General features: G+C 39.8%; 1 protein-coding gene across 7 annotated transcripts in view; it reads right to left on the minus strand.

The window, feature by feature from the left end:
• The window catches only part of PPP2R2B (protein phosphatase 2 regulatory subunit Bbeta), a 527,631-nt gene that overhangs the window by 173,611 nt on the left and 328,966 nt on the right, over window positions 1-25,054 (minus strand). For 3 of the 7 annotated variants that reach the window (XM_006148048.1, XM_006148046.2, XM_006148047.2), the window contains one exon: window positions 24,020-24,090. The exons of the other annotated variants lie outside the window; for them this stretch is intronic. In XM_006148048.1, coding sequence (XP_006148110.1) covers window positions 24,020-24,038 — 19 coding nt within the window. In that variant the 5' untranslated portion in view covers window positions 24,039-24,090. The remainder of the gene's footprint in view (window positions 1-24,019; window positions 24,091-25,054) is intronic. 7 annotated transcript variants of the gene reach the window in all.

Here is a 25,054-nt window from a genome sequence, read left to right on the forward strand (position 1 = left end):
GGCTTCCTTGATTATACAGTGAGAAGTAGGTGGCTGGCTCTGTGGCTTGGTGGTTGAGACAGCTGGATTCTACATGGCTGACTGTATGTTTAAGTCCTGGATCTGAGGGCTTGAGAAACACATTAGGCATGTGTGTGTGCCTGCATGCCCCAAATCCTGAAGAAAAGGTAGAGGAGGAGGAGAGTGGATTGTGGTGTGACCACACCCTACAGGGGGGAGGGCCCTTTCTCCTCTGTCTCTTTGCCTCTCTCTGGTAAGCACAAGTGTCTGAGAGAGAGAGAGAGAGAGAGAGAGAGAGAGGATTTCAACAACCATTCCATTATTCTAAGCTTTGCTTCTCCATAGAAATGGGATAATAAAGACTGCATTCATGAGGCCAGCAGGTGGCATGATGGTTAAGGTACTGGAGTCCCACATGGCTGATTACAGTTCAAGTCCTGGACCTGGCAGCTTGCTTTCTTTGTCTGTCTGTCTTTCTCTGGTGAGCACGTGTTCTCTATGGCAAATAAAAAAGAATAATAAATTAAATAATTTATTATTAAACAAAATTAAATAATTTTTTTTTAAAAAAAGACCTGATTCACAAAGACTAGTGTGAAAGAACATATATATAATAGTATTTTTTAAGTGATTAAGTGATAGATAAATGTTAGTTCATGCCGATGGACAGGAGAACATTCTTTAAAGACCTGGCACAACTTTCAGAGTCCTCTACCCTGGTAAGTCCCTGAATCTCTTTGACCTTTGGTTTCCTTACCTTGCCTTCTTGATGAGGAGAAAACAAGGGAAAGGAGGTGGAGCTATGCTTTTAAACCACAAATTGTCCTAGAAATGCAAGCAATTATTATTTACAGAACTCATTCTGACTTTTGGCATTATGATGCACACACTGAGTTCTTGGCTCTATGACAGATTTTAATTGGCCTGGCTATGAAAACCATACAGAGCTATTATGTGCTACACCTGTGATAGCCATGCAGCGTGTTAATCAAGACAATTAGGTTGGGGACCCAGAGAATGGCTTTCCACAACGGTGCATAATCCTCCCCACTTTGAGAGGGAAATTAACAGCTGTTCTATGGTCTCTCAGATATTCTCACTTTCTTGGAGAAAGGTTTCCATCAAATCCTCTTCAACTAAACAACATCTATCACTGGTACCTGCAATGACATAACATCTGTGAGGAAATATTAGTCCCACATGGCTGATTACAGTTCAAGTCCTGGACCTGGCAGCTTGCTTTCTTTGTCTGTCTGTCTTTCTCTGGTGAGCACGTGTTCTCTATGGCAAATAAAAAAGAATAATAAATTAAATAATTTATTATTAAACAAAATTAAATAATTTTTTTTTAAAAAAAGACCTGATTCACAAAGACTAGTGTGTAAGAACATATATATAATAGTATTTTTTAAGTGATTAAGTGATAGATAAATGTTAGTTCATGCCGATGGACAGGAGAACATTCTTTAAAGACCTGGCACAACTTTCAGAGTCCTCTACCCTGGTAAGTCCCTGAATCTCTTTGACCTTTGGTTTCCTTACCTTGCCTTCTTGATGAGGAGAAAACAAGGGAAAGGAGGTGGAGCTATGCTTTTAAACCACAAATTGTCCTAGAAATGCAAGCAATTATTATTTACAGAACTCATTCTGACTTTTGGCATTATGATGCACACACTGAGTTCTTGGCTCTATGACAGATTTTAATTGGCCTGGCTATGAAAACCATACAGAGCTATTATGTGCTACACCTGTGATAGCCATGCAGCGTGTTAATCAAGACAATTAGGTTGGGGACCCAGAGAATGGCTTTCCACAACGGTGCATAATCCTCCCCACTTTGAGAGGGAAATTAACAGCTGTTCTATGGTCTCTCAGATATTCTCACTTTCTTGGAGAAAGGTTTCCATCAAATCCTCTTCAACTAAACAACATCTATCACTGGTACCTGCAATGACATAACATCTGTGAGGAAATATTAACTTTGACTTTAGGGACTTTGAGCTGGGAATAAAAAACCAAAACCCCTAACTATTGTATGTGGCAATCACCTGGATAAAACAGCCCCAGGTGACAGGCAGATCAGGGGTAAGAATTATCTCATTTATGTGGCATATTCTAGAGAGAAAAGGACAGAAGGATGAACATTTCAGTTTAGCTTTCTAAGTATTTGTTCTCCAGCTCTGCACAAGGACGAGAACGAGACCTTTGAGACAATACAACTCTGTTTGCTTCAAGCTTCTCCCTGAAATTAGAAAGTCCTATGGAATTTTCTTCCTTGTCCCACCCCCTGATATGCTCGTCTTTTCCAAGAAGGACCGAAATCCTGTCAGATAAAGGTGCTTTGGGTATATTTTAACTCTCACTGTTTAGATACAGAAACTGATACTCCAGAGGACTAACAAGTTCATATGGCAGAGTCTGGATTTGAACTCAGGTCTCTTAACTTCAAGTCATTTTTGAAACGTTATACTATCTGTCATCTGTGGAAGAGCCCCATTACTCAAGGGCGATAGACCAGGCCTGATTCATATCTATAATCCCAGAATTTATCACAGTGCTTGTTGCCTTCTAGATATTTATTGTAGAAATTAATTTTCTTGGAGAGGTTTTTGCTATAGGGCACATGCACTCACCAGAAAGATAGAGAGACAGAAAGACAGAAAGTGAGAAATCGCCCCCTCCCCCCCAGTGGGGATGGCCATGCTGCAATCCCTTCTCCATTCTCCTCTCGGGATCTCGTGCATGCACCAGCGTGAGTTTAAGCCACCAGATCTGGGACTTGAACTGTGGTAGACTACATGGGAGTCCAGAGATATAGCCATCATGCCATGTGCTGGTCCCTGTGGAAATTAATTTTGAGCTTTCCAAATTGCTTGATAGCTCTAGGATAGGAGAAACTAAAAGATCCAGTATTCCTAATCTTTTTCTCTGCTATCTCGGACAGAATATATGGCTCGTGTTCTCTAAAAGTGTGCGGTTTGGCTGTGAGACCAGACTCTGGGGACCAGGGGGTAGACTGCAGCAGGCAGACCGTTTTGATTGGGAAGATCCCAGTACAGTAGGGTTTGGTTGGAGTCTACTCTGTTCTTTTCTGGAAGAGACCAAAATGAATCATTGTACCTGCAGTTTCTGATCTAAGTACCCTAGGGGATCATGGCAAACAAAACTCACAGGGTGGTGCAAGACATTTTTAATTTTGAGGGAAAAATAGTGATATTTGACCTATGTGTAATACTGTGAGAACTACAAGCACAAGGCACTTCACTGCTTCAATGCTAATGTGTAGTATATTCCCTTTAGTTACAGTATATCTGTGCAAAGCCAAATTTCCAGCAATTAACATAATTAAAAACAAGTGCTACATCAAAATCAGTGTAGAACAGATAATGAGAGTGTCCATGTCCAATCTGATCCCAAGGTTTAAGAAGCTAGGTAGAGTCTAATGGGACACATATTTCATTGTAAGTAATTGTAGTTAAGAATAAAATAAAAATATGGGGCCAGTTGGTGGCTTGGTGGTAATACAACTGAATGCATATGAGAAAAGTCTTGGGTTTGTGTCCCGGGACCTCCCTGACTGTGCCGAGTATGGATATGTGCCCATGATCTTGGCCAACTGAGACTAGGGGTAGATTGAGATGTGAAGACACTGTTGGGGAAGACTTTCTCACTTTCATGGAAGACAAAAATGAACATTATTTTTTCAATTAAGGGAATTAAATAAAAATATAACTTCAATTTATGTGTGCATTCTTCCACGCAGTTACTAAATTGTCAGGACACACATATTTATTGAGCAGTTTAGATGTAACTACTAAATAAACAGAACTATTAAGCATTTCTTTTAGGCCAGGAGCAACATGAAAAAAATGACTGTAGTCCATAGGGTGCTGTGAACTGAGGTAGTTTGGAATATCTGCTCTCTACCAATCCTGACTTATCCTGAGTTGTGTCAGTGTTTTCCCTGCCTCTAGATTCTCCACTTGCTATAGCAACTGCAGCTGAAACAGCTCCCATCTACTGCACTTTTAACCACAGGCTGAACACAGGCTAGCTGTGCATTATAACTGCACAGCCTCATGTATCTCCAAAGCAATGTGAACCTAGGGCTCTTAGGGCCCCCATTTTTCAAACAAGATAATAGTGGCTCAGAGAGTCTAACAAACTAAACAGGGACATTTAGCTAATGAGTGGCAGAGCAGGGATTTAAAACCAAGTTGTCTAATTTCTAAGACCAGATTTTAAAAATTGTTCATTTATTTTTAAAAGTTCATTTTGAGTTAACTATAGATTCACATGCAGTTGTAAGAAATAAAGTTTCTATGTTTATTCCTTTTTCCTTTAAGAAAATGTTGCAAGGGTATGTGTGCTCGCTAGAGAAAAAGAGGGAAAAGGAGTAAAAACCACCAGTGGGGCTTAGTCACATGTTGACCCCTCCTCCTCCATTTCTTCATCTTGTCAAGATTGTGGACATGAATGCACATGTGCCCCCACACGGCTTTCAAGCCACTGGGCCCAGTATTTGAACTATCCAGTTGGCCATGTATGATCTGACTCCCTTCACCAGAAGTCCACAAGCCCATCTCTAAAGAGTTTCTATGTGCCCTTCACCCAGTTCCTTCCAAGGATAACATCTTTCATAAAGTTCATGGAAAGTAAAAGTTTGAGCTCAAATTTTTTGTGGTGCAAAAAAATTTGAAATACATGCATAGGTTTGTAATACACATTTAAAAAAGACCCCTTGTATATGACAACCAAGTTACTGAAACTGATACAGTAAAGATGCAGACAATCTTCACCGTTACGCTCGACCTCACTTTCTCCTGAATCCCTGGAAACCACAATGTGTTCTCTATTTCTATAGGATTCTTGAAATTGGGGACCGTGGCTTGCTGGAAGAAATCATATCCTCTACGAATAGGCAGTTGCTGCTTAGCTCCTCTTGTTGCTATGAACGTGGGCTATGTACTGTGCTGAGAATTGTTGTTTTAAGCTTCTTATTATCTTTTTAAAATATATTTCTTCCATGAGAGAGAGAGAGAGACTGAAAAAGACACAGAGGTGCCCCCAACAAGGTCCCCACACTGAAATCCACCTCTATCCTTAGCCAGCCTGTATCAGGGGCATGTATCTGTCTGGCATGTCCATGGAGGCCCCCTCATGTGAACCCAGGACTTCCTGTGGGTGTTTAGTTGCATCACCATTGCTCCATTGGCTGGACCCTGTGCTAAGAGTTCTGAAGAGAAGGTATATGGTGTAATGACAGTGCGTGTGTTCTAGGGATCCAGCCACATCGGGGAGCATAGCCAAAGCTTCTCAGTGCTAAGATCCATAGGAAGAATCACTGTGGTCCTCAGGGATCTCCAAGAAGGGTACATACTGGGGCTATGAATCCCAATTTTCACAAAGCCTCTTGTGAAAAGAAACACATTTTGACAAAAGCTGAACTAGTCCAGCCTCCTCCTGCACTGGCTCAGCTGGGTTAAGGACTTGGATGAGGTGAGAGCCTGGGCGATGATGGAGCTAGGGTTCTGCATTTATCACAACTCACCTGTAAAGTGGGAATGCTACCTACCTACCATGGCTGCTGTGAGAATGAAGGGTTTTGACTTTTTATGAATATTTTAAAGTTATTTATTCATTTACTCCACAAAAGAGAGACAGATACCCCAGACAGGAGTGAAGACCCTGAATCACAGGCCTGTGTGTGCATGCTTGACTGTGGAGGGAGGCCATGGGAGTTGAACTGGTGACCTTCTCATGTGAATACAGTTGCATTACCACTGAAGCCCCATCTGGCTCCTGAAAGGTTTTAGGACCATGAATTACTTAGCATAGTATCTGATGCACAGATGGGCTCAATACCTAGTATGAATTATCATTAAATTTCAGTCTTAAGCATATTTATCATGTTAATAGTCCAGCTACGCACTCACACATATACACAGAAAGCAATGCACACAGAAAGCAAAAATCACAGTACGTTACACACAGTAGGACCTCAATAAATACATGTTCAATGAATGAATGATGGTTGCCTCAATGACACACTGTTTTGGATTTGACCAGCCATTTTCACCAGACATGATCACGATAAACATAAAGAAATAGACTAAGCTCAATCCTTTTTTGTGGTTCAGCTTTCTCAAGATTGGTAGCTGCTATTAATTACTGATATTATGGAGAGTGAGAGTCTTCCCAGCCAAGGATACTTGGCAGCTAGAATGTAAGGAAATCAGTCTGGCTTCTGGGTTTTTTTTTAATTGTGTTGTCGGAAAAGGTATGATGTATTTTTTCTGTTTTTCTATGCAAAAGTGTTTCATGACTTTTACAACGATCCAATAATTTACTATAGAGTATGTGAGTGTGTGCATAAGTGTGTAAGAGAGAGAGAGAACACCACTAGGAGGAATGAACACCAAAACCCTTTCTCCTCTTAGGATTTTGTGCATGTATGCACACATGCCCTGTGATTTTTCAAGCCACTGGGTTGGGACTTCAACCGTGCAGTTGGCCAAGGGAGACTCAGTTGCCTCAACCACAATGCCACCTGGTAGGCCCTGGTCCTTGGCTGTTTTTTTTTTTTTTTTTTTTAAGAGATTTTGCTATAGGGCATGTGTGCTAGTGGGAAAGAGGCAGACAGAGAGACAGAAAGTGAAAAATCAACTCCTGGCGGGAAGGCCATGCCACAATCCCCTCTCTCCCATTCTCCTCTTGGGGTTTTGAGCATGCACGCACACGCGCTCGGCATGAATTTCAAGCTGCCAGGTCCAGGACTAGAACTGCGTCAGCCGTGTGGGAGTCCAGCGACGTAATCGATCAACTGCTGGTCCTTGGTTTTCAAGTAATGATAAGTGATAAGTCAGGAGAGCCCAGAGGACTCAGTGATTTTACACATCAATAGTACCTGCAATAGGAAGGCACAACCCAAGTCCAGAAATAACTGCTACAAAAATGACATTTTTCTGTGCACTGAAATCCACATGCTTGATGTCCATGTGATGTCTCAGCTACTACCATAATAAGGGAAGTGGGTTTGAATTAACATTAGTCAACCTGACTCTGCAGGGGCACCTTGTACCTGAGGACCTCGAAGTCCTTTGTAAACAGCACTTAAGCCTCCCTGTCTCCTGAGGAACAAGCTCCTCGATTTTTGCTTAAATCAAGCAGAGTTATAGGAAAAAGGCTGCAATCATGAGTAAAGTGAGTGTCAGATGGGATCATTTTCAGGCCTCTCACAAGCCCAGGGGTGAAAAGGGCCAAACTAATTTGCAAGTTCCCAAGCTATTTTCTCTAACAGGGTTCTACCACAAGTGCCTCCAAGTGTCAGCTCAGGGATGAACAAATGATCAGAATTTTTCAGATTAGAAATGAACACAACCATTTTGGAGGGCAATTCATCAGTAACCATTAATAAACAGGCATTCAACTCAGCAATTCCACTTCAGTGCATTTTTACTAGAGAAATTCAGTACATGCGCTAATGAGGCATGAGCAAGTGTCCCTACTGCTGTGTTTTCTGTTGGAGAGAAAACATGAGCGCAATCTCAAGGTGCATACATCAAGAGATGGATGAAGTACGAAGCGGAATCATATGCGTTAGTTAAAAAGGATGAGGTTGAGGGACCAGCAGGTGGCATATTGGTTAAGGTACTGGGCTCCCACGTAGTTGACTGTAGTTTGAGTCCTGGACCCAGCACCTTGAAACTTATGCTGGGTGAATGTGTGTGCATGCCCAAAATTGCAAGGGGAGAATGGAGAAGGGATTATGGTAAGGACATCCCCCCTGGGGGGTAATTTCTTGCTTTCTGTCTCTCCAGCAAGTGTACATGCCTTATGGTAAAACCTCTCAGAAAAAAAAAAAAAAGAATGCAGTTGACCTATATGTATTGTCAAAGAAAGCTAAGACAGATTATTAAGTGAATAAAGCAAACTGTGGAACCGTATGTAGAGTATGCCACACACACAGGCTTTAAAATATGGCTAGAAATTCTTTGATACTTTTTCTTTAGGAGAGAGGCTTCCTTGGCCTCCCCTTGAGTGTGGGCTAGACCTTGTGACTCATTCTTAACGCGCAGAACACGGCATAAATGACATGGTGCCATTAGGTCATAGAAAGGCTTCCTCCATCATCTCACTTGTTCTCTCAGTACTTGCTTTAGCTGAAGCCAACTTCTGCGTGTGAAGAATATTCAAGGAGCCCTGTGGAAAGGCCCATGTAGTAACTTCCTGCCAATAGCTAGTTAAGTGAAGACTCCAGCCAACAGTTACATCTGTGAGCCGTTGGAAGCACATCCTCCAGCCCCAGTCAAGCTCTCGAATGACAGCAGACCTGGTGTAAAGCCAGCTATCACTTCATGAGAAACCATGAACTCGAACCGCCCAGAACTTAGTTGCTCTTGAATGTCTCACTCTTGGAAAATGTGTAAGATGATAAATATTTGCTCTTTCAAGATATTAAGTTTTATGGCAGGACTTGATAACTAATATGCCATTTATATAAATACACATCTGTTTTTGTGTATATACGTGTGTGTGTGTGCACATGCATGTGTGTGTATAAGTAACACATCCACAGAGACAAATGGGTAGAGAAAGGTCTGAAAGGAGATAGACCAAAATGATAATACTGGTTAATTTTGAGGAGTGGAAAGGAGAGGAACTGGGGGAATGGGAATGAAATTAGCTTCACCTGTTCTGTCTGTTTTTGTTGTACAAGATTTTATACATGTATTATTGATGTAATTTTAGAAAATACCAAAGGGAGGAAATACAATTTAAAATTCTACTACTTTGGAATTTCATGATAAGTCAAATAAAGCTGAGACTTTGCTTTGATCATCTCCAAGAAAAGCGGTTGCTCAGCAAACTTGTTTAATAATAAACAAGGTTATCAGTAGAGTTCTACAACTACTTATGAAAGCCAACTCTAGTCAGTAACTCTTAAAAACCACCTTAGCATAGCTACAGTAAATGGTTATTTTCATTCATATTTCTTATCTATTGTTAAAGCAGGTCAAAGAAATCCTTATTTGGATGATGGTTGGCAATATTCTTATTCCCAAAGAACATCTGAATTCTTTTGAAAGTGATAAAGCTATCTCTACTGAAAAAGCCAAGTTATATATTAACATGGTTAATTTCATCAGGTTTAGAATCAAAGAGGTTTTGTTGTCAGATAGAGTTATGAAACAGATATTTTAAAAGTAACTTTGTATTGGATTTATTTTAGGCTTCTGCTAATTTGTTTTTCAACTGGGAGCCTGGGGGCCTGTATCATTTAATAGAAGTTCTGAGGCAAGGACCCTGGTCCCTGACTGAGGGTAGGCTGACTGCAGGCACCAAAGCTTATGCATTTTCAGTGGAATTGGGTCCAGAGCTTAGCAGCAAAATGCCTTCTGGGTGACTGACCAGAAATTCAATCACAGCACATTCGTTTCAAAAATCTCTTTCATGTATCATTTAAAAGCAGCCTGCATACTTAAATTTGCATATCTCTGACCCTGGATTTTGGAAATGCAGGAGAAGAATGGATTTCTGCTTAGTTTTCAAGATGATGGAAAGGAACAAACTGGAGGCATTTTTCTTCCCCAAGTACTGGGTAGATTTAGTACCTTTGCAAGATTCCAAACCAGTAATTCCCTAACATAAGCCACTATCCCATAGAGCTTGGGAATAAGAATAACTAACATTTATAGGGCATTTTACACACTATAAAGTGTGTTAGCATTCATTGCCTCACTTAATGGGCAGAGAGGCTCTTAATTACACTTTCTGATGAGGAGACAATGATTCTTTCGATTCCCAGCATCTGCAGAGATTACGCTGGCTTTCCTTTCTTATGGATGCAGTAAAGGGATAATGATGCTGTGCACTAGCTCCCCCAGCCTAGAAAAGAGTACACTGTAGCAGGTGTAAGATTTATTAATTTTTTTCCCCAAGCTGCAGTGTATGTTCCAAGTTTTTTTTGGATGAACACAAATGTCTACCGAGTATTTGCTACAGGAAGACAGCAAGGTTGGAAAGTAATGCAGCGTCTCTAAGGATGCCTGTGTTTGAATCCCGGCTCTGACATTTTCTAGCTGTACAGTTTGAGCAAATGATATGTCTGTTACATACTTATCAATAAAATCATTAAAGTTTTCTCATCTGAAAAATGGGTTGATTCTAATAGTGCAGGATCAAGGGGTATTCATGAGAATTAAATGAGTGGCTTACAGTAGAGTGTTTAGGAGAGTATCTGGAGCATAGTCAGCATTCAGGGGCTGTTGGCTGCAGCTGCCGTTGTTTCGTACAATGAGCTACATTTCAGGCTGGATGAGTGACGAGACACAGCCATCGTTCACTCAGTGCACTGAGCAGCCCTCTGTAGGCGCAGCCACAAGCTCCGAGGTTATGGCAAATGTAGTTCCTGTCTTCAGAATACTCACACACTGACGGGAAAGGCAGATAAAAACAGAATTAAAGGCTAATGATGGGCTGAGTGGGAGTGGGTATATTCTTATTTTAGGATGCAAAATACCAGCCTTTCAAAAATGCATCGAGACGAATAGTCCCAGTAGAGGGAATGGCACTAGTAAGAGCTATCAAGGAGGAGAGAGCTTGGCAGGTTTGGGAACTGGAACCTGAATTGAGGAGGAGAGAGGTAGGCAGGACAGGTTGGCCATGGTTAAAAGTTATGGATTTGTCCCATGTGTAAAGGGAAGCCACAGAAGGTTATAAAGAGAGGGGTAACGTAGTTTTATATGAATTATATAAATGTATGACATTTAGTTCAAATAGTATAGCTACAGTTTCATGATACACCAGGGTACCTCATATAGAGTTTGTATCGAATTAAAGAATGGCTTTATTTTGGTGCAAACTATTTTGAAATCCATGGATAGTTCTTTCATAAGATGCATTTTTCCATAAACATTTTGAGGACCTCCCATAAAAATATCTATTACACAATACACTGCACACACACACACATACATGAAGATAGTGCTGGCTGTCATGTGGGTTAAGGCTTGTGGAAAGGAATGACCAGAATAGGAAAACAGAAGAGGCATGTCAGCAGAGAACTGCAAGGTGCCATTGGGGTTTATAGGAAAAGACAGGGAGAATCAGGAAAGGGAGCACCATTTGAGGAGACCTCGAAGAGGGCATTGCTTTTGGACACGTAGGCATCTCTGGAACACCCAGACAACTTCAGTAATTGCCATGTATGTTGTACAGAAGCCAGAGGGGTCTTCCTTGGAGTGTCCCCAAATTAATGTATGAGTTTCTGAAATCTGCATATGTGTGATATGGAGGTGAGAAAGGGTGTGAGAGTATCTCATGTATCCCAAATTACACTGGTACTTAAGACTGCCTGAAGAACCAACTACAGATAACCATGACTTAAAATAACCTGAAATAACCATAGATCTGTACCCAAGGGCAACCCTTTGCTCTGATGTCACTTTGCATTTGGAAGGCCAAGGCAAACTAGGGAGCCAACTTTCTATCTTCCACTAGACATGAAGACCAAAGCAGAACCCTTCCATGTGCCCTAAAGGTTCACACGACTAAAGTGAAGCTGAGTAGACTCAGGGAGATGCCCAAATGAAAACGACCAAGGAAGGACATGAAACTCAGAGATCACTCCATCTAACTGTTCCATGGAGTCTGGCATTGCAACACCATCCTTCGGCTTGTCTGCTCACATCATGGCTCTATTTACTTAATATTTCCATAAATGGCTAGGGAGAGAACTGTTGGCCACCCCCACCTTTCAATTTTAATATCAGTGATATCTGCTCCCTCTGGAATTATTCACACAAATATTTTCTTTGGGTTAGAGGCTTACAACTGTCAGATGACTGAAATTCCAAATGACTGTCACCAAAGGTTGAAGCTATAGCATTAGGAAAAAAAACAAAACAAAACAAAACAAAACACAAAACCTGAACTAGTACTGGAGGGGCTGGAATTCAATCTTAACTCAGCCATTAATGAACTTTGCCGTTTGGGACAATAACCCCTGTTTTGGATTTCAGTTTCCTGTTGGTTAAATGTTACTAACGTCTACTGTAATGGTTTATTAGAAGGACTGATTATGATGTATATCAAAGTATTTTATTAAATGAATAAAATACAATATGGCACTATTATCAAATAATGTTAGATGTTTATAAGACATTTCTAAATGTTTACATATTTTCATTTGCTTCATTTTACTATCCAGCTAATTAATGCATTCCCCACTAAGTTGGCTCCTTGAAAGGCAAAAAAAAAAAAACAAAAAAAAAAAAACAAAAAAACATGTGTAGGTATTGCTCATTCTGAGTCTCCCACAACTAGAAAGGTAACAATACCCGGTAGGAGTGCGACTCCTGTTGTTGAATGAAAGAAAGGAAGAATGAACAGAAAACTCTAGAGAGAATGAATGGACTGCTTTATGGAAGATGGAGATCATTACTCTCATGTCATAGGTATAGATTCTGAGCGATGGGACAACTTAGTTGTATCACAAAACTGAGATTTTTTTTTTACTATCTTTATGACAGAACAGGGCCTAATTCTAACTTTCTAGCTTCCTCTGTCTACTTCCTATCCCTGCCTTCTCCTACATGAAATGATTTTTTTTTTTGTCCAAATGGAATTAAAGTCTAATGCTTTCCTAATGCAGTCTTTCAGTGCTCTTCCTTAAGCCATCTGCTCTTTTATCTGCCAAAACTTATTGATTTTATTTGAAAACTTTTAATTAGATGCTTCCAGGCAGTGGCTGAGTTAAGTTTAGAAGCTTTAAGCTTGTCTCATACTCAGCAGCTGCAGTAAGGCAATAAAGCTTATGATTTAAATTCATTATTATCTCCACATTGATGTCATTTTCTTTTCCCTTGCTATTGCATTGTTCCAGGAAGTTACATAAGGCTTAAGAGCCACCAGACTAATACTGCTTCTTAGAAATGACCTTTCAGGGAATTTTCCTTATGTGATCAGATGCTGGTAAAGCTATGATAATAAGTAATATACCTCCCTTCTACTTCACCTTTTATCTGAAGATTACTGAAAGCTTTACAAACATCAATTAAGCCAACCTCATAACACTCCAGGAAAAAAGGAATTATCCACGGTAGAAAACTAAAACTGGGTTTAAAGGCACATTAGTGATAAATTTAGACTCAATCAGTCAGCAAGGGAATTCTGATTATTCTATCACACAACTGTCCTCATTTTCACCTCCCTTCCCTGTGGGCTTGGAAAGCTTTTACTCATCCTACAAAACCCTGCTCAGGCATCCCCTCTAAAAAGCTTCCCTTAACTCGACCTTCCAACTTGAATTAGGTTCATTCCTTTCTTTCACTCCCAACATCCTCTTCATAAAGCCCTTGGTTAAAATGATTGCAGTTTGTCGTCTTATCTTCTTTCCTACCTTTCAGTTCACTAAGGACGTGCACTTCGTTTTTAGGGTATAGACAGCAACTTCTTAAGTTTATAATCTAGTATCAAATCAATTTTTTAAAAATTATAGGGCAAGGCTTTCTCAAATCAGTCTGATTTAATTTCTCACTAAAGCATATGGACTGGTCTGCTGAAGAACACATACTAGTACTGGTCTAGGTTACACTGAGTAGAAGAGCTTCTACTGTGTTTGCTTTACAGGTATTTCAAGGTCCTATGAGAGTTAATGTGACAGAGGGCCTGCAGTGACTCTTCCCCTATTCTGAATGGCAACATAAATTAATGAAATGTCCACTTGGAATTCAAAAAAAAAAACCATTTTATTCTTTAGGTTTTTGCCATAGGGCACATGAACTTGTTGGAGAAAGACCAAAAAAGACAGAGGGAGGGAAAGGGAGAAATCATTCCCCACCCCCACCCCACCCCCCAATGAGGGGATGGCCATGATGCAATCCCTTCTCCTCGATTCTCCTCTAGAGATTTTGGACATGCGCACACCCATGCCCGTCATGATTTTCAAGTCACAAGGTTCAGGACTCGAACAGTAGTCAACCATGTGGAAGTCCAGCACTTTAACCACCACACTCCCTGCTGGCCCCCATATGGGATATTCTGACTGGCAAATCTATTTCTGTCTGGATTTCTTTTTTCTTTTGAAAGTGAGCATAGGGACAGAATTGACAGGGAATGATGATACGGTAATATTTTGAATCCCCTTTCATTTATATATAAAAGCAAAATACTTGTGAATTCCAGTTCTTTCACTGTTGTTAGTAGGAAATTATGATACGTCTAACAGTTATGGTGATGTATGAGAAGTGTACTAATTATATCATATTTGTGTTTCCCTGTTTTAAAGCACAATCCCCAAAACATCAAGAGCAGCCAATATTATTAAATAACTTTAGGGCAGTAGAAAAGGTATTTTTTTTTAAAACTGACAAATCCTTTCTCTCTTAAGTGAAAAATTAAATGAGATAATTACATACAAAGCATTTAGCACAGCATGTTAACACACAGCCAACATCCAATAAATTCAGCTCTTGTGTAATAACAACATCCATAATTACTATTTATTGAGTGCTTATTATGTGCCAGGAACTATGCCAAGTATCTTATACATACCCTTTTAATATTCCCTACAACCCAATAAGGTATTGTTCCAATACTTATTTTGCAGATGGAGGAACTTAAGTATATGAAATTTATGTAATTTTTACTGGATTGTCTAGCTAGTAAGGAGAGAGCTGAGTCTGCCTGCCTCTGGAGTTCATAAGTTATATTGCCTCTCTCTAAGCAAACAAGCAACATTTATTAAGTATCTGTGCCCTGCAATGTACTAGGGAGCTGCTGTAAGGGATGAAATGAATTCTTTGCTCTCCAGCAACTCAGCCAGACTGGAAAAGACAGGAGATATACCCAAGTAGAAGATGAGAAGTGATAAGCCAGTACATGACGGGTTGTCAGCTAAACCGTTTAGACCAAATATGCTCTAGATTTAAAGGAGAAAGAGACTAAGGGCTGGAGTAGTAAGGAGAGACCTCAGAAATTCAGCTGCACCTGGGGAGAGTGAGCAGAAGGGACTCAAGGAGAAACATAGCGAGGCAAGACACGATGATAATGTGCATGGTATCTTCAACTGGACTGGTGTGAAGCGCATCCATGTTGGCTAAATTCACTCTAAGCTGCAGTGATGCATAGTGATTAAATGTATAAAACAAATTAAAAAAAGAAATTCAACTGTACCTGGAATTATTTTTATAGTCTGCTGACTCTGTTGTGATTGTGTGGGTGAAGGACATATTGAAAATACCTTGGCAAGGGCGCTTTCTCAGGCTTCACTCCTCTCACCCTTAACACACATCCTTGGAGAATTGAAGTCTGCCATGGCTATTGACAAAAATATTAGAGGGCAAGCCTGGGTTCAGATTTTGGTCATGTCCAATATTTCTTTGAAACTTAGCCTTTCTATCAATAAAATGGGAAATAATAATTACAGCAATGAGGAGATATCTGTAAAGTCCCTCACATGGTGCCTGGTATATTACAAGTGTCCAGTGCATGATAGTTGATGTTAGTTGTGTTTCTCTAGCTTGAGGGAGAAAAAAGGTGAGAAATTACTGATCTAAGACAAAGGTCAGATAGCAGACTGCTCTGAGCTCTCTGTAGAGTTTGTGCTGGAACTGTGGCAGGGAAGGGGTGGAGGAAGAGCTCATGAGCAGAGCATCTCCAATGTACCTTGGGACCTAAGCCTTCCAACATAAAGACATCTTAGTCTGATAGTATTTCTTAAACAGCTCTGACTCCAAATGGCCACTTAAACATAATGGAATGATATGAGTTCATACAACATGCTCTTGAGACTGGGAGAATTCCTTGAATGGATAAAACATTAAAAAAAAATGACTGATGTTGGCTAAAACACAAGAATACTCTACTGTAAGATATAGAATAATTTTTCACATGAGCAACTTTAAGACAAGAAACAGATGTGAACAATGTGGGCTCCACGGTAAGATCATTCCTGAATTCACTCAAACATTTCCTAGAAGTCTCAGTTTCCTCATCTAGTAAATGGGGATAAAAACAGTAACGATGGCTCCATACAAGGAGGTTGTGAGGATTAAATGAGATAGATTATAAAGCACTGATCACAATGCCAGGCACATAGTGACACTCAGTTGATGTTCACCACTCTTATTATTCCGGGTGCTATGCTAAGTCTTTGGATTACAGAGATGAATAACATACCTTGTATTCTCCTAACAGTTTTCAATCGTTTCTTACATGTCTACACATTCTTTGCAACAAAGTTCTGGTCTAATATGTTGCATTCACTTCCATATATTTCAAGTCAGGCACAGGATGAACTTAGAGTTGTGACTTAATTGAACAAATGAATGAACAAGACACAATCCTTGTGTTTAACAAACTCATAGGAGGGAAGAGAGACATGCAAATAACTACAATGCAGTGCAATTGTCATGGTCAAGGGGCTCTGGGTTTACATAACATCTGGGTGACTAGCATTACTGTCTTGGAAGCAAACCAGACACAATCCAGGTCTGCCCTGGTGTAGGCTGGCAGGTAATAAGTAGCATGTGTGGAATATCACCACTGTCTGATGGTAGTCACTTAGAGTTCTCTGGCTGAGCCCCTGTCATTTGGCTAATGTGCCCCACTCGTCAGTGGAGTGACCTGTGACCCACTAGGCCCCAGATGCAGCTCTGTGAGCCTGTTTTGTTAGATTTCTGCCTGGAGCACTTGGCCGTAACAAAGTAGAGAGGGGAGAAATCAATACAACCTGAACTGAACGCACACTTAAAACGTCAGCCTTCAACTCAGAATCACACCCTTGTCACTGACATCCAAAGTGCTTTTGCTCCTGCCTTGCTCAGAGTCTAGTAAGCAAACATGAAGGAGGAAATGGAAATGGCCCCAGGGCACTGGCATGGAAATTTGCTACACTGTAAATGGGAACACACAGAGGGACCACTTGCCAGTGTGGTGGGATAGGAAGAACTCAGCCTGTGCAAATACCAGCTGGGGATCTTTGGGTATGTTTCTCAACCTCTCTGAGTCTGGGGCTTCTTATTTGGAAAGGATAATAGTAACAGTCATCTTACCCAGGCGTGGTAAGATTGCTATGACGATTTAGTGAGCCTTGATGCACGCAGTGTGCGCAGACTCTTGGTTGATGCTTAACAAATGGCAACTTATTACAATAGCTTTTCTGCAGTTTTCGGGGAGCTAAGACCAAATGCAGTGGAAAGTATTTACTAGCCACAAATGAATGCTACAACAATTTAGGTTTCCTACAGTTCTATTCAAAGAACACTGAACACCTACCACAGACACATATTGTATTAAGGGATGGGAACACACAAAGTAAGACAAGGGCCCTTGCTTCTGAGAACATAAGTGATTTAAATGTAATTTTTAAAAGAGCATCACAGAAAAGAATATATAAAGTGGCAGGATACATGAAGAGGGGTAAGAAATGCAATATGGAGAAGATGGAAGCTGAGCTGAGACTGAAGAATTAGCAGAGTCATCCTTAGGAGGGAAGGTGGCAAGCGCATCCAGGTGTGGGTTCTAGGGACTTGAGGATAGGGCGATGGCCCAGTGCAAGATGACAGAAATCTTGGGGGCCCACTTCCAAGGAAATTTACCTTAAGTAGAAGGGACCATTGAAGATTTTACAGTAGGCTCAGATTTGCATTAGGATATAGGACTTTCACTCTAGGGTAGAATGGGAAAAGGTATCGTCCCCTAAGGATATACAGGGGACTATTTCTTCATTCCTTTCCAATCCAGGCCAAATATGTAAGTCTACAGTCTACTCTAGGTGCTCCGATCAGTAATTGTACAGCCTTCTGGATTCCCAATAATTCTCTAATCATGCCTTACTGGACAGATTGTTTCAGGCAGGTACCCCTTAGCTTTTTTGTTCCTGGATCCCTATCCCTTGATCACATACTTGTTCATTCTGCTATGCCTGCAAAATCAAGTCCATTACTCTCCATTATACATCTCCACTGAGCCATAAGCAACAGCAATAAGAATATCGCAGGCCTACCCATGTCGATGTCTGCTGCAGTTAAGGTAACGAAAGTCCCTCTGATTCTCAAGGGGCGCTCAACCGTGTTAGTCAAAGGTGTCTGTCTTTGCAGTCCATTTCCATCTCTCTCAAAAAAAAATGTGTGTGTGTGGAGGGTGCATATATAAATATATACTCATACTGGATCTTATCTAAACCATCCTAGATCTTCCCAGTTATTACTAAAATAATAAGCTACTGTAATCATACACTTTATTGTGGTATAATTAGGATTTAACTTTTTTTCTGACATAGGAAGAGTTAATGAGGCAAGTGATTAGTGCATAGTAAGGGACTAGCAGATGGCATAGTGGTTACATTGCTGGACTCCCACATTGTCGACAGCAGTTTGAATCCAGGACCTGGTGGCTTAAAACACGTGTGTGTATGTGTGTGTGTGTGCCCAAAATCCCAAGAGAAGAATAGAGGAGAAGGGACTGCAGTGTGGCCATCCCCCCCTCCCCCCACAGTGGGTGATTTCTCACGTTCTATCTGTCTTTCTGTGTCTCTCCAGCGAGTGCACACATCCTATGGAAAAATCTTTGAAAAATAAAAAAATGCATAGTTGTGAATAGAGAGGTTTCAGAGGAATAAGTAGATTTGGTTAAAAGTGCTATATATCCTATTTTATAACAAAATTGGTCTCTTACTAAGTTCCACATTGATGAGAATTTTTTGTATTGTAGAGAATTTAATATAAAATTTTAAAAGGTGATTCAGAAACGCAGTTGTAAATAGTAACAATTTTCATATGTACCCGTTAGAAGACATAGTTTTCACATGCCATCTGAACGCTTTCAGATTCAGCATAGGGAACCCGTGTCTAGCAATTGCATGTGCGCTCTTACACTGTGCTAGGATAGTTTTCAGTGTTCCCGTCCTTTACGTAAGAATGCTTTGAAGGTATGAACAGCATGAGAGAAATAGGGAAAATACATCCCTTATCCCTTATTCCTCTGAGCCCTGAGGTCAAGCATGCTTGTGGAGAACAGTATCCACAACATGGAAGGATCAACATAAACCACGTGCCATGAGAGGCAACCAAAATCCTCTAGGTTGTCATCTGACTTCTGACTGATGACATCTAAACTGTACCCTGCATTATAAAAAGTAGTTAAATCGTGCCCAACTTGGGAACAGCAAGGCTATATATTTTCCCTTCACAACCACTATGCTGTCTCTTAGGCTGCAGATTCTTCTAGCACTGCATACATTATTTTTAGAACTTGGTTTCCTCATCAGATTTATAGAGCAGATAGTTAATTCGTGTTTTATATCACAGGAAGTGCTTGGAATAAACTTGATATTATAGGAGATTTTTGAATTTGGACAAAGGAACCCATTAACTCTCCCAAATAGTCATCAAAGAGACTTTAATTAAGTCACCCTGACACACAGAATGTCTTCAATTGGAGTGTCATTTCTCATGTCAGTAACTTTCAAATCCAGCAGAGAGTCACCTTGGAAAAGTGTTTAGACCAGCTGTTTTGGATGGATTTTTTTAGACTCTCCATTTGTCATAATCTGGTGATTAAAGAATCCATTTAAGATGATAGTACCTAAACATGTTCTTTTTAAGGAAAATGAATATTATTAAATCATTAAAAACTGAAGAAAAAAGAAAGAGCCAATAGTGACTATTAAAAAGTCCTCGGTGTACTTTTCATAATGTGTTCCTAGCTTAAACACATAAAGTTGTCTTTGCTAATTCTATCAGCTCATGGAAAGTTGTTGTACCACATACTTAGTTGTCTTTGATGTACTGGGTTGTCGGAAAAGTCATGACATATTTTTTTTAAATGCAAAAAGACCTATGAATTTTCAGACAACCCACTATGTTGCTGCTGATAAAGAATCAGATGCCATTCCTTTCTCTAGAAATTTATTCTGGTATTTTTAGGCTTAAACAAGGTGTCAGGGGAAAAGGGCAAGAGAACATTTTTCTAAATGAACATTTGAATACAATAACTATTTTCCAGAGATATCATTCCATGTAACATTCCATCCCAAAGCAACAGTAGCGAAAACTGTCTCTAAATTCCTAAACATGGAGCAGGTTGGGAGAGGAGACCCCTTCAGGTAGCTGAGTAGAACTAACATTGGACCAAAGTTGAGGTAGAAAACAATTTCAACTAATAATAATGGTAGCTATTATTATAGCTAATGTTATGCTAAGTACTTTACTTCAACTATTCTATTAATCTTCGTAAGTACTTCCTGAGGTGAGTAAACTTAGGCTTGGAGAAGCTAATTCTTCAAGTCACAAAGACAGTTTCAGTCTTAATTTTTCACTACAGTGAAAACTACTGGTCCTTTCCTTGGGTCACAAGACTGTGAAAAAACTTAGCAGAGGCAGTAACAGCATAGAATGTCTCAGAAAGTGTTCTTCAGTTTCTCCTTATCTATGTATAGACTTCTCTAAATGTTTAGGTAGAAGAAGAAACCACAAAACAGGCATATTTGAAAGAGTAAGGATGTATCTCATGTCCTTCTAGTTGAATAGGTATGGGCGTGTCTCATGTCCAAGTTGAACCCTTATGCTCCCCTTATATAGTTCTTCAAGGAATTCAAAGAATTCACAGACACATCAGTCACTTAATCTGTAACTGTATCTCATTCAACTCATACTTTGCCTGAGGTTAGCAGACCATAGTCAGAAATGCTTCTGGTACCATGCGCCTAAGACTGTCTTCAGCGCTAAGTAAGTAAGTGGTGGAAAACTCCTTCTTACAAGGGACAGAGGGAATCCTTCAGTAGAAAGTAACCTAACAAATCCCCCTACTGCTGAGGCCAACAGAAATTTATAAACTATGACTCCAGTAAATACCTACACACATTCATATGTGTATGTGTCTATGTAGAGATTTATAGATGTATATATATAATATATGTATATGTGTGTGTATATATATATGTATATATACACATATACATATATATATATATGTCTAATATATATAAACATATATATGTAGGTAACCCAATATTTTACTGCTGATAAAGAATCAAATGCCATTCTTTTCCCTCAAAATTCCTTCTGGAATTTTTAGGTTTAAGCAACTATTTAACAGAGTATCTGAACACACTCAACACTATTTTTCAGAACATTTTTAAGTCACAGAAAAGTGGAGAAGCTAGATTTCCTATATACCCTGTGTCTAAACATATATCTACATGTTGTCATCTAGTTTACCTCAGGATTCACTCCTGGTGTACCTTCTATGTGTCTGTAGGCCTGTGTAATGACATGTATCCACCAATGAAGTGGGTTTGCCCTAAAAATCCTCTGTGTTCTACCTAGTCACCACTTTTTTCCTACTCTCTAACCATTGGAATCACTGGTACTTTACTGTCTCCATAGTTTTGCCTTTTCCAGAGCTAAATCCTTTTTGAAACATTAATTACCTGAGGTGCTCTGGAGGGAAACATCTTAAGATTCACAATGAACATTACTACTTTCAAGGCTCTGAAAAGTCCAACAGTTAAAAATGGGTTCTGTGTTGTAGCCAATGACTCCCAAACCCTTTGTGGGGGGCGGTTGGTGAAACAATGATAGCTTCATTCTCTTCCCTTTTCCCCATCTCACAGTCACTTCCAATTCATGCCGACCTCATCGCTCATCCAGATCCCTGCTGTGGTCTCTAACTGTGGTCTCTCCACACAACTCCTGCTTGCTTTCTCCTCTCAACACACACAAGGATCTTTTTAAACTGCATGTCATCCCATCTCTGTTCATCATCCTTGTATTTCTACTGCATGGTGGTTAAATTCAAACTCCTTCCCGTGGTCTATAAGGCCAACATTATAGAGCCCACTGTTGAGCCCACCTTTCCGACTTTGACTTTTATACTTCTTTTTCTCAGTATCTTCCAGTCTCACTATCTTCCTCCTAACGCCCAAACAAGCCAAACCTTTCCAGTTTCTGGACATCTGGGGTTGTCTCCTCTCTTTACACAAAGCTTTCATAAATATCTAAAACAACAATCCTCTCCCCCTTGCTTTTCTCAATCTGTTATTCCCTGTCACAGTGGTTTAGAAAATGTAGTCCCCAGACAATACCATCAACAACCTGTCGGAATTTATTAGAAAGGTAAGTTCCTCTCAGGCCCTACCATAGACCTACTGAATCAAACTTTGTGGATGGCCCAGGAATCTGTATTAACAAGCTTTCCAGGTGATCCTAGAACTCACTAAACTTTGCACGGTTTTGGGCAGTGTCCTATTGTTTCCTACATGTTTATCACAAATTGTAGTGATTTCCTTTCTATATAACCTATCTGTCTAACTCTCTCACCAGACTCATCAGTGCTGTATGGACAGTTTCCTATGTCAACAATCATTACTGTGGCCTAAGGTCACAGCTCAGGCCAATCATAATTTGCTGAGCAGGCAAAGGCCTGGAGCTGCGGAAAATAATGCTTTAAATAGAACTTGTATCAGCTTATGACTAAACTTCAAATGTCTTCAGCCATGTTACCAATATTTGCCTTCATTTGTCCGTGTGTGTATATATATATATATACACACACACACACACACACACACACACTATAAATACTACCATAATCAAGTTCTTATTCTCAAAGAATTTATGGACAAATGGGATATAAAAACACAATTATTTGATTCTGATAAATATTATAATAAATCACAGCAAAACCTATCAAAGGCAGAGGGCTGGATCGTGATAAGGTGGTAAAATGAGATACTCTGCTAGACTGACCCTCGTAAGAAAGTTCCAAGTTTCCATGTGTAGACCTCCTTGAGTATGCTGGGCACAAGCATGTCCATGACCTGAGGCTGGAAGGAGCTGGAGGGTGAATCGTGGGGACAAGAACCTTTGGGGTGTATGTCTCTCGCTCAAGGAGGAAACAGACTTAAAAAAACTATCAAAGGCTTTAAAAATACACATGTGCTTATCTTTGACCTAGTTATTCCAGTTCTAAAAATTAATTCTAAGAAAATAACTAGGGATGTGCACACGGATTTATCAAAAGGATGTTTGTCAGCAGTATTTTTACTGGCCCTCCCTCCAAAGACAGAAATAACCTAGATATAAAAGAAAGAGGAATAATTCAAAAATTATCCTAGATATAAGGTAAAAAAAAAAACTTACTGAAATTTAAGAGTGCTTAATGACATAAATTCACAATATACTGTTAAATGAAAAACAAAACAAAACAAAACTATGTAATCTAGCTTTTAGTTTTAATAGAAATATATGAAAATAGATTGGAAAAGTACATACTAAAATATCAGCTCAAGTTGCTGAGTAGTGTGATAGCAAGCAATTTTTCTCATTTTATGCCTCTGTATTTCCAAATTTTCAACAGTGTATTATTATAGTTAGATACAAATGTCAAAGGCAAGAGAGGTTAGGGTTGAGGGAGCAAGAAAATCTGCTATGTGGATTGAGGGTATCAACACAGAGGAGGTGTCACTTGAGTTGGCATGGGGGGAATGTACAAGAGCTGGTGTCAGGAAGAGGTGTCAGCAAAAACAGGATTCAGGAAAGTACAGGGCATGTTGGAGGACAAGGACTAGCTCAATGAGATTAACTCCGTTGTAGGGAGATTTGTAGTTCTCCATCGACTTTGGCTTAGAGAGGGCAATCTATTTGTTTACCTTCTACAAAGAAAACAAGGCCCCGTGTGGACCTTGGCATTCTTATTCAACAAAACTAGAATTTACTTATTGCATGATGGGCCATCCTTGTTCCAGTGAGCTTTTTCTCAGAGTTTTGAAAAGCCACAGACAGCTTTCCTGTTGTGTGAAGGAAAATGTAAATATGTAGAAAGTTAAAATAACAAGGTTTTGCTCCAGCTGGATTAATAGGAGATAACATCAGATGAAAAAGGAAGAAGGACATGCAAAGATATCCTTATGTCTTAGACCTAAAACTCCCAGTGCCAGAATTCTAGAAGCAAGCCTAATCTGATGGTCTGGCCATCGTCAGTGGCCACGAAGACTGAATGAGCAGTAAAATACCTCTTTGATGCTTGTTCATCGCTCAGCACCAATACAGCAATTTCAAAGGCCATGATAAGTGGCTTGACAACCTGGAGACAGATGATAAGGTCTCAGCTTCTGATCACTAAACACAATAAATCCCTTGTGAACAGGTACTACAATTTTTTTTTTTTTTTTTAAAGACCCATCTTGTGCTGTCCATCATTTTCAGGTCAATTACACGTGAGCCTATTGACCTGAGGCATATATGTATTTAGCTCAAATTCAGTCAAATATAAATTTAGGAAGAGTACAATGGTTCAAACAGGGGCAATTTTCCTAGAGATCATTTATATTGGGGATGCAAACTCAAATGTCAATAATGTCATGGCGTTGTTTTCAAGAAATCAGTTTTTACTTTCTTAACAGGAATCAGGTTTTAGCTGGGCTCACAACTAATAGAAACATTTTCTACCTTCTCTTGCTGTGGCAGACATGCTATACATGTATCAAACTATTTTTCTTTTTTCTTGGGCAGTTAATCTATATTTCCCAATCTCCCTTGCAATTAAGAGAGGCTGGGTTCTGGCCAATGCCTGTGAGTGGCATGATACAGCTCTTGACCTATCCCATAAGAAACTTCCAAGCTAAATGTTCTTCATTCCCACTTGCCAAAAGAAGAGGGAAAAAAAAAATCTAAGGACCTACAGGAGGTCAGAATGTACCCTCTGACCCACAAGTTTGGCTTCAGGGAAGTCATCCTAGGGAGAACATGCACATAACACAGAGATAGGTATACCATCATTCATTGCAGCACTGTTTATCACAGCAGAAAACTGGAAACCACTGGAATCACACCTAGAGGAAAGTGGTTAAATAAATTCTAAAACACCCGTGTTATAAAATGCAGTGCAACTTTTAAAAAGAATAAGAAGACTTTACACATGCTGACATGTCAAGATTCCAGGATCTACTGTAGAACATAAAAAACAAGTTGTGCAAAAATTCCTTCCTTAACACAGCAAACATTTACGCTCATTTCAGTAAGTTCGTGGAAAATGCATATTATGAAAA

The sequence above is a fragment of the Tupaia chinensis genome, unplaced genomic scaffold (assembly GCF_000334495.1).
Source record: "Tupaia chinensis unplaced genomic scaffold, TupChi_1.0 Scaffold000228_1, whole genome shotgun sequence".
In the NCBI taxonomy this organism is placed as follows: domain Eukaryota; kingdom Metazoa; phylum Chordata; class Mammalia; order Scandentia; family Tupaiidae; genus Tupaia; species Tupaia belangeri.